Genomic DNA, 11380 nt, shown 5'->3' on the forward strand with positions numbered 1-11380 from the left:
GAAGATATGCGCATATCTGCATGCACGAAAGATATGCACATATAAGAAATTTACGCATATACGGATATCTTCCGTATATGCACAATTTCCATATATGCGCATAGAAGATATGCACATATAAGAAAGTTAGGAATATACGAAAGATATGAGCATATCTGCATACACGAAAGATATGCACATATAAAAAATTTACGCATATACGGATATCTTCCGTATATGCGCATATCTTCCATATATCCCTAACTTTCTTATATGTGCATATCTTCCATATATGCACGTCGCTTATGTATTTGCATCGTACATGCGCAAATTCCATATACAAAAATTGCACATATACGAAAATTGTGCATATACGGAAGATTTGCGCATATCTTCCATATATGCACAATTTCCGTATATGCACATAGAAGATATGCACATATAAGAAAGTTAGAGATATACGGAAGATATGCGCATATCTTCCATATATGCATACACGGAAGATATGCACATATAAGAAATTTACGCATATACAGAAGATATGCGGATATCTTCCGTATATGCACAATTTCCGTATATGCGCATATCTTTCGTATATGCTTAGCTTCCATATATTCGCATATCTTCAGTATATGCATAAATTTCTTATATGTGCATATCTTCCGTGTATGCATATATGGAAGATATGCAGATATCTTCCGTATAACCCTAACTTTTTTATATGTGCATATTTTTTATGCGCATATACGGAAATTGTGCATATACAAAAGATATGCACATATCTTCCGTGTATCCCTAACTTTCTTATATGTGCATATCTTCTATATATGCATGTCGCTTATGTATCTGCATCGTATATGCGCAAATTCCATATACAGAAATTGCGCATAAACGGAAATTGTGCATATACGGGAGAGATGCGCATATCTCGCGTATATGCACAATTTCTGTATATGCGCAATTTCTGTATATGGAATTTGCACATATACGATGCAGATACATAAACGATGTGTATATATGGAAGATATGCCGATATAAGAAAGCTAGGGATATACGGAAGATATGCACATATCTTCGTTCATGTATTTGCATCGTATATGCATAAATTCCATATACAGAAATTGCGCATATACGGAAATTGTACATATACGGAAGATATGCACATATAAGAAAGTTAGGGATATATGGAAGAAATGCGCATATCTTCCGTATATGCGTATATCTTCCGTATATGCGCATAGAAAATATGCACATATGAAAAAGTTAGTGATATACGGAAAATATCGCATATCTTCCGTATATGCATACACGGAAGATATGCACATATATGAAATTTATGCATATACCGAATATATGGGAATATACGGAAGTTGCGCATATACGGAAGATATGCGCTACGCATATACAAAAGATATGCACATATACAGAAATTGTGCATATACGGAAGATATGCAGATATCTTCCGTATATGCGTAAGTTTCTTATATGTGCATATTTTGCGTGTATGCATATACGAAAGATATGCACATATCTTCCATATATCTCTAACTTTCTTATATGTGTATATATTTTATGCGCATATACGGAAATTAGCACAAGTGCATATCTTCCATATATCTCTAACTTTATTATATATACATATCTTTCATATATACACGTCGTTTATGTATCTGCATCGTATATGCGCAAATTCCATATACAAAAATTACGCATATACAGAAATTGTGCATATAAGAAAGATATGCGCATATCTTCCGTATATGCGCGACTTCCATATATGAAATTTGTGCATATACGATGTAGATACATGAACGAAGATATGTGCATATACGAAAGATATGCGCATATACGGAAATTGTGCATATAAGGAATATGTGCGCATATCTTCCGCATATGCACAATTTCTGTATATGTGCATATCTTCCATATATGCATGTCGTTTATGTATGTGCATCGTATATGTGCAAATTCTATATACAGAAATTGCGTAGATACAAAAATTGTACATATACGGAAGATATGCGCATATCTTCCGTATATGTACAATTTTTGTATCTGTGCAATTTCTGTATATGGAATTTGCGCATATATGATGCAGATACATAAACGACGTGCATATATGGAAGATATGCACATATAATAAAGTTAGAGATATATGGAAGATATGCACATATCTTCTGTATATGCACAATTTCCATATATGCACATAAACAATATGCATATATAAGAAAGTTAGGGATATATGGAAGATATGTGCATATCTTTCATATATGCATACACAGAAGATATGCACATATATGAAATTTACATATATATGGAAATATCTTCCGTATATGCACAATTTCTGTATATGCGCATATCTTCCGTATATGCGCAATTTCTGTATATTGAATTTGAGCATACACGATATAGATACATAAACGACGTGCATATACAAAAGATATGCACGTATAAGAAAGTTAGCGATATATGCGGATATACAGAAGATATGCGCATATATTCCGTATATGCCCATAGAAAATATGTACATATAAGAAAGTTAAGGATATATGGAAAATATGCACATATCTTCCGTATATTCATACACAGAAGATATGCACATATAATAAATTTACGTATATACGGAAGATATGCGAATATACGAAAATCGCACATATACGGAAGATATGCACGTCGTTTATGTATCTACACCATATATGCACAAATTTCATATACAGAAATTGCGCTGCGTAATTTATGTATATGAAATTTGCGCATATGAAATGCAAATACATAAACGACATGCATATACGGAAGATATGCACATATAAGAAAGTTAGGGATATACGGAAAATATGTGCATATCTTCCGCATATGCACAATTTCCGTATATGCGCATAGAAGATATGCACATATAAGAAAGTTAGGAATATACAGAAGATATGCGCATATTTTCTGTAGATGTATACATGGATGATATGTACATATAAGAAATTTACGCATATACGGAAGATATGCGTGCAGATATCTTCCGTATATGCACAATTTCCTTATTTTCGTATATGATAAGTTATGCGAAAAAGAAAAAGAACAACAATATGCCAAAAAGATGCTTTGCTGATGGTATTCTAACTGAAAATGATGCGATTGATCTGAAAACAATTTCTCATGCATAAATGTTCAAAACAGGGAAAAAAATTAAGGAAATAACTTCTTCGATAAAAAGAGAAAATAAGAAAAGGGTATTATGGTAATAATTGACGATAAGATATAACTTCAATACTGTAAGTAGAGCCTCTGTTGCCAGCAGGCATCCATAGCCTCGACAGGGTTGCTTTTTAACCCATATGAGCCAGGATCCTCAATTTATAAATGGAGAGTTCCAGTGTTGTTCTACAGAAGAGATCAGTGTGCTGGCGTGGTAACCAGATAACCACACTGCCATTCACTGGGATGTAGCAAAAATGATCAGGCTGGCTCGTGATGAGACCTCCTGTTCCAAGGATAATTTGGCTATCCAATGGATCATAACCCTGGTGTGGTGGGTGGCCATAATGAGAATGTCACTTTGTTATAGCCTTATGAACATGGTAGGCTGGCTCGTAATGAGACCCCCTATCCTCCATCTGCGAACAAAATTTTGTTGCTATTACACATTTTTATGATAAAAGATGGGAGGCTCAGTACTCCTTAAGAGCAAGGATGGTGGAAGAAGTTGAACATGTCAATAGAAAAAAAAATATTCCCACAATCTCATTTATTACAGACATAGAAGATTATAACTAGGAAGGGTGAAACCAACATGGTATTAAGATGATCAACCAATATCATGTTCAACAGAAAACAATGCAGTAAAGTAGTATATAAATGATTGTGTCCCTTTTGAAAATAATCTATCATCAAGGAGTTGTCATGTTAAAGATCATAACGTGAATGATATTAACTTTCTTCAATAGAATCTATAATTCTTATCTTCATAAAAGTAGTGTACTTCATGCCATGAAAGGGAATCAGTAAAATGTGGTTGAGATGAATTAGGAATAATGCCACAAGAGGAAGAAATGGTTGCTCTCAAAAATACTCCCAAAGTGTTGCTCCTTTGAAGGAACAACAAAAACACTTAAAAAAAGTTTTGTTCCTTATAGGGAACAATAAAGGAAATGCACACTAAATAGCAAAAATACACATGAAAAAGTGTTTTTCCCTGTAGGGAATAGCAAAAAAATGCATGTGAAAAAGTGTTGTTCCCTAAGAGAAACAACAAAAAATGCGAAAATGCTATTCCTTTGAAAAGGAACAGCGAAAATGTGAAAGTGTGAAGGAACAAAAAAAATGTGAAAGTGCAGAAGTCTTGTTCCTTTCGAAAAGGAACAATGAAACGTGAAAGTACAAAAGTGTTGTTCCTTTCGGAAAGGAACAACAAAAACGTGTAAGTGCAGAAGTGCTGCGAAAACGTGAAAATGCAGAAGTGTTGTTCCTTTCAGAAAGGAACAACAAAACGTGAAAGTGCAAAAGTGTTGTTCCTTTAAAAAAGAACAACAAAACGTGAAAATGCAGAAGTGTTGTTCCTTTTGGAAAGGAACAACAAAAACATGAAAGTGCAGAAGTGTTGTTCCTTTAAAAAGGAACAGAAAAAACGTGAAAATGCAGAAGTGTTGTTCATTTGAAAAAATAACAACAAAAACGTGAAAATGTAGAAGTGCTATTCCTTTAAAAAGGAACAGCAACAACGTGAAAGTGCAGAAATGTTGTTCCTTTGAAAATGAATAATAAAAATGTGAAAGTGTAGAAGCACTGTTCTTTTAAAAAGGAACAACAAAAATGTGAAAATGCAGAAGTGTTGTTCCTTTAAAAGGAACATCAACAATGTGAAAGTGCAGAAATACTGTTCCTTTGAAAAGGAACAACAAAAACGTGAAAGTGTTATTCCTTTTTTCAAAAGGAACAACAGAATGCAGAAGTGCTGTTCCTTTTTAAAGGAACAACAAAAATGCGAAAGTGCTGTTCCTTTTTTGAAAAGGAACAGTAGAATGCAGAAGTGTTGTTCCTTTGAAAAGAAACAACAAAAGTGCGAAAGTGTTGTTCCTTTTTTTGAAAGCGTTGTTCCTTTTTTGAAAAGGAACAGCAAAATGCAGAAGTGTTGTTCCTTTGGAAAGGAACAGAAAAAGTGTTGTTCCTTTTTTGAATAGAAACAACAGAATGCAGAAGTGTTGTTTCTTTGAAAAGGAACAACAAAAGTGTGAAAGCGTTGTTCCTTATTTTTGAAAAGGAACACAGAATACAGAATTGTTGTTCCTTTGAAAAAGAACAACAAAAGTGCGAAAGTGCTGTTCCTTTTTTGAAAAGGAACAGCAGAATGCAGAAGTGTTGTTCCTTTTTTGAAAATGAACAACAGAATGTAGAAGTGTTGTTCCTTTGAAAAGGAATAGCAAAAGTTTGAAAGTGTTGTTCCTTTTTTGAAAAGGAACAACAGAATGCAGAAGTGTTGTTCCTTTGAAAATGAACAGCAAAAATGCGACAGTGATATTCCTTTTTTGAAAAGGAACAACAGAATGCAGAAGTGTCGTTCTTTTGAAAATGAACAACAAAAGTGTGAAAGTGTTGTTCCTTTTTTGAAAAGGAATAGCAGAATGCAGAAGTGTTGTTTCTTTGATAATGCCTTCCACCAATGATTAAATATGCTTTTACAAAGTGGTCTTAGGGTGTCAAAGTCAAATTTTGTCATTTCAGTGAGTTTTCAAATAAAATTTGGTCACTAGGTATTACGTCTAGGATTTGTTTTCACTTCTTTTAAGGTTGTTCCAATATTGGTCCATGTCACCATTCAAATGAGTGTACCATCATTCAGAGAGTTGTCATCATCATTTCAGGTTCCAATGGGCCATTTTACACCTTGTTCATGCTTCAGTTGTACTGGGTAAGGCTCATTTCTCTCTCCTAGGGTTTTGAATGTAATTTCTCTTGGATGGTCAAATCATCAACAAAAATTGTACCCTAATGTTCATACACCTTCCCCTATCCTTAATGTACCTTCTTAAATACTTCCCATCACTGATATCCATCATTTTCCCACAAACCCTAGCTTCTTTCTACAATTTGACAATTTTCTAGGCTAGGCCTGTGTTTTTCCCTTTTGGACCTCTTCCCTTCACTCAATATTTGAAATTCTACTTTTCCTTACTTCCTAACATCCCTCCCTACTTTCCAAAATTTTCTCAAGAATTTAGAAGCCCCTTATCCCCTTCATTTCGACGAATCCCCTGTTCCACACATCGAGATAGGTTTTACTCAAATAATGTTTCTGAGCACGAAAAAATGAATTTGGAAAAAGTGAGAGAGGGTTTTTCCGTAGCAGGCCAAGGAAAAAAAACCTCCTTCATCTTTTACACAAGTATCATGGTTTTAGAGAAATGTCAAAAATACAAATTGCCTCAGGAGAGTTAATGCACCTCTGCAGTGACCTTGGGAAAATCAATATTTCTCCTAGGTTGGTTGGCCAAATGACTTGTGTGATGAGTGAAATGATAACTAGACGCAAAGAGCTTTCCAATGAGCTATCATGAGTTCAATTTAGAGTTGAGAAAGACCTTCAAAAGTTGACTGCAATAGCGCTCTGCATTTAGGCAGCCTCATTTTGCACATTTTGACCAGTCTTGGGAGATTTCACTTTTGACATGGGCAAATGAACTCCAAATTGAAAACTTTCAAGTTGTGTTGGAAAGTAGACTCAATAAGCTTTCCAACGAACTATCACATGCCTAATTTGGACACCAAGAAGGCCTCCAAAAGTGGTCTGCAAAAGGCGTTGCGCATAGGATCAGTGGCGTTGCGCATAGAAAAGGTGCTACACACTTGGCAAAGTTTGACAGTGTAAAATTACACTGGCGCTGTGCATACAAAAGGTATTGTGCACCTATGTGAGGGCACTGCGCACCTGTCAAACTCTTCCAAATCACTCCAATTTGCCTCAATTCTCCAAATTTGCCTCTTGACAAGCAAGTAACACAATTATTCTTGTTTGAAAAATGGTTTTTTGCATCACTCTATGGTACTTGTGTTTATCAAAAACCAAACCCTAGTTTTCACCAAACCCTCTCATATACTTTAAAGCTCATTCATAGATTGTTGTCATATCTCATCCATTGGTTGTCCCCCTAAAACCCTATTCCCTCATATAAATTTCCCTAGATCTCATCTCTTCATACAAATTTCCTAAACCCTATACTTCCTCCCCAAAACCCCACATACTTTATTCACATACATCCCAAACCCTACACTATCCCGCTCTGACAGGCTCCTTTGCTCCGACTTAATCACTTGGATGTACTTAATGCAAGTGGATGTAGTCAATGAAATTGCACTGTCCACCTACACACATTCAACTAAACCTTTGCGCGCAAGATTTCAAACTCGCAGTCCCACTCAAAATTTCAAACTCACAGTCCCGCTTGAAATGAAATGTGAGAGGGTGGGTTGTGCCACGTAAATTTTTTAAATTGAAATGAGCATTGATTCTTTTCAGCTTCTTGGCATGGGACAATCAGGCATGCTTCCTACTCTATTTGCTGTCAGATCAAGATATGGAACTCCTCTTCTGGCCATTATGTTTTCTTCTTCTGGAATTTCATTGAGTTTTCAAGAAATTGTAGCAGCTGAGAATTATCTCTGTTGCTTTGGTATGTTTGCAAAGTTTGCTGCCTTTATATTTTTAAGAATCAAGAAGCCAGGACTTGCGCGGCCCTATAAGGTTCCTCTTGGGACTGTTGGTGTTATTCTCCGCTGTCTAATACCTTCATTGTTACTAGTTCTGGTGGTAGCAGTTGCTTCTTTAAAAGTCATGGCTGCCAACATCAGCGTTGTTTTAATTGGGTTTGTATTGTGGCCTTGTCTTTGTGAAGAGTAAGAAATGGTTGAACTTTGTGACAGGGTCAGAGCTTTCAGGTGATCTTCATGATATATTAGTGTCTGATGCAGTCACGCTTCCTGTCATTTGAATTTTAAATTTGTTGTCCCGCCCTGTTTTGAAATCAGTTGTCCCGCCTTTTTATCATATAATTGTTTTGATGCATGATCTTTGATCTATAAACATCCCCTGATACCGTTGAACAATATCATGGGCAGCTGCAACTTTGGATGCAGGTTCGAATCAATGCTCGTTGTGCCCACCTGGTGCCATGTGTGAGATATTTCATTAGCAATATCATCGAAGAGCACCGTCATGTAGAGCAGCGTAGGGAAACTGGTGACCAATCTGATTTTGTTGATGTTCTATCAGATATTGGTAGGCAAGCAAAGCTTGAGAAGGTAAGCGAGCACTTGAGAATTTACATGCGAAGGAATTGGTTTCTGTGATAATTTTTGTTGTGAACATGTCGAGCGACTGCGCAAATTGTGACTGCGCTGACAAGAGCCACTACACATATGTTGTCTACTCCTCTCTTTACAGTTTTCTTTTAATCTCGATTTCTATCAATTTCTCTTCCTTTCCCTTCTCAACTTTCGTGTCGTTTGTCACGAGTTCGAATCTAGCTACGTCTGAGCTTGTTCGATTTTGGGTTGTTTTGTTTCACAGTAAAAAGGTCTTCCAGATGGACTGTATTGTGGAGACCACTTATGAAATGGGGTATTGCATTATATGTAGCTGTTATAAGTTTCATTTTTATGGCTTTAGAATGACATGATATTTGAATTTATTTGGGTTTGGTATAACAGGCATGCTGCAGATGTATCTCTAGAGAACGACTGCAAGTGCCGTCCAAACTGCCAGTGTGGCACGAGCAGCTGCCACACCTAAATCAATAGAATCTCTTATATTGTGGTCGTCTCTCCAATTGGTGTGTAATAAGTCCAGTATGTTCCACCAGACATGATGGATAGTTGTGCAGTGTCATAAATGTCACTGTACCATGATTTTTTTTTCTCGGTAAAAACTATACTAATATATTATGTACAAGAGGCAAAAATTACAACATGATAAAACAGAGAGAACCAGGCTTTGGGAATGTCACCCAAGAGCAGTTGAGGCCAATCAGAAAACTAGCCCACACAGGGGCGCCAAACATAGAAGCGAGACCATCCATAAGAGCTAGCCCATGCAGGGGCACCAACCAGAAATCCGGATTATCCCACGCAGGGGAGACTAACAGTACCCATCCCATTAACGAAGTTTCAGAAACATAAACACAGAGTATTGATGCTAGAACTAAGCCAAAATAGACAGCAAAAGAGACCAGAAGACCAGACAGAAGAGCCAAAAGAACCTTGTGCTCGGGCGTCATTAATCATCCATTTGCACCTCCTCTACCCGGCACCAACCGTAAGCTTCCCTTTCAGCAGCAGTGGGAAAAGTGTCTTCCGCTTCGCCGGTCCCCTCCCTCTGATTGAGCCTGCTTTTCGATGCATTTTCCAGGTCTGAGGCAGGATCTTTAACCTCCTTCTCCGGATTAGCTTCAAGAACCTTTGCTTCGTGCATCTTGTTATCAGTCTTCCTCTACCCATGCTCATCCAGGGAATCATTGTCTTCCTGGGAATTTTCAATGAACAGGACCGAGACATGTGCACTAATCTGAGGGTTATTCATGGAACTGCTAAAATTGAAGATAGCAGAGCCGAAGGCAGGCAAGGCAGCCGAGCTCGATGCCCCCGCGTCCATGAATTGACTGGAGTGGAGGGGATTAGCTCCAGTGGAGCGTGCGATATTGCAATGACAGCAATGGACAACATTATCCGCCTCGTGACTGCGAGAGGTTCCTCCTCTGGAAGTGCCTCGACGGCTAAGCAGACGTTGTCGAGGTCTCACCATTCTCACAGGGGTCAAGGGGAGGAAATTCCAACAGACCACAGGATAATCCAAACAACCAGCTGCTGGAACCGACTGCGGGATGAGCCAGACAGACAGAGAGGATATCTCGGCAGAGACAGAGAGGCAGGGCAACCGGAGTTGCAAAGACCTGCTTGAAGGAGGAGCCACCAACATTCTCTGACCATACGCTGCAACATCGCTTATAACCTCACATGCCTTGCCTTGGAGCTCACCCACCATAACTGCAACCTCCGCTTGAGCTGAATTTCCGTGCAGGGCATTAACTGTTCTCTGCAGCATCACCTTATACTAGCTGCTTGCCTTACCTGCACCTTCGACGTCTGCCACGTGATGGCCTGTGGCCGGCATGTGGCCATCCATCCACGCCTGTCCCATCCTATCTAACACCCGCATCCGGGGGTGTACCATGAATTTTAAATAAAGACTCAGTTTACATATATTTGGGATTTTCGGTGCGCCTTGTATTGTTCATGAAATGCTAATTACTATGCCACTCAGCTTAAGCTATCTCCGATTTTTTTTTCCAAAAATGTTTTATAGGAATATGTATATGGGCTTTTGAAATGACATTTATAGATGTGTTAATTTCTGAATTGACATTCGTAAATTTGTTAATTTGTTTTTAAATTAAAGTAGATATACATGAAATTGCATTATTAATGTTAAGAGATAATTTAGTATCAGTGTAAATTAACCTGGGATTTTCAACTATTTTTAGTCTCTTTTAAAAAATGTTTAAGGTAGGTTTGTATTAGAAGTGTTTTAAATAAATTTGCATATGTTATATGGCCTTTTTCTATATTTATAGATCTTTTTAATTTTGTTTTGTTTTGTTTTGTTTTTCCAATTAAATAGAGTTGTATTGTTGTTTATTTAAAAGTAATAAATTAAATTGAAAAACAATTCACATTTATAAAACATAATATTTTTAACCAGTTAAAATTTTAATTTTAGGATTTTAGGAATAGAGTGATGTAATTATCAATGAAATTATAATATTCATTATTTTGAAATAAAAACTCTTAATCCATCAAAATATTGCAATCTTATATTTATAATTTTAAATTGTTTTTAAAATTTTAAATTAAATTTTAAATAAAATTAATAATAATTAGAAAATGTTAAAAAATAATGGCATAATAAAATAAATTAATGTGAATTTCATATTAATAAATTGAATTTAAAATAATTAAAATTCATAAAATATATAATTAAACCATAATAAGTTAAATTATATGAATTAATTTTAATTTATAATGATTTTTTTTTTATATAAATAAATTTCAAAATCATACATTTTTATTTTTTTTAAATATTTAACTAATTAATATAATTCAAGTTCTAAAATCTACGAAAGAATACATTCTATCTAAAATATACTAAATTTTTAGTTTCATTTATTATTGTAGTTAAAGTCTTCAAGCCTAAATTAATTTCAAAATTGAAATCATACATTTTTTGTTTTATTTTTAATTTTTAAAAAATATTTAACTAATTAAAATAATTCAAGTATTAAAATCTAAAAGAGAATACATTCTATCTCAAAAATATTGAATTTTTAGATTCATTTATTATTATAGTTAAAGCCTTAAAACATTA

The 11380-nt window shown here is 35.7% G+C and overlaps 1 protein-coding gene across 1 annotated transcript; it reads left to right on the forward strand.

Annotated features, from left to right (window-relative positions):
* Positions 1-8327: 8327 nt before the first annotated feature.
* Positions 8328-8752, forward strand: LOC149171905 (metallothionein-like protein EMB30). Its single transcript, XM_089428108.1, has 3 exons — positions 8328-8384; positions 8538-8581; positions 8671-8752. Exons 1-3 carry the CDS (start codon positions 8328-8330, stop codon positions 8750-8752), a joined length of 183 nt encoding a protein of 60 aa, XP_089284234.1.
* The last annotated feature ends 2628 nt before the right edge of the window (positions 8753-11380 follow it).

This window comes from Pinus tabuliformis, chromosome 4_2 (assembly GCF_031772625.1).
Source record: "Pinus tabuliformis cultivar Carrire ecotype Pingquan chromosome 4_2, CPIR1, whole genome shotgun sequence".
Classification (NCBI taxonomy): Eukaryota; Viridiplantae; Streptophyta; class Pinopsida; order Pinales; family Pinaceae; genus Pinus; species Pinus tabuliformis.

Excerpts from the sequence above, each read along its gene's own strand:
- LOC149171905 (XM_089428108.1), top strand. The coding sequence starts at position 8,328 with ATGTCGAGCGACTGCGCAAATTGTGACTGCGCTGACAAGAGCCACTAC. Across the intron at positions 8,385-8,537 it reads AGAGCCACTACACATATGTT|GTCTTCCAGATGGACTGTAT; the intron begins GTCTACTCCTCT and ends CACAGTAAAAAG. Across the intron at positions 8,582-8,670 it reads GAGACCACTTATGAAATGGG|GCATGCTGCAGATGTATCTC; the intron begins GTATTGCATTAT and ends TTGGTATAACAG.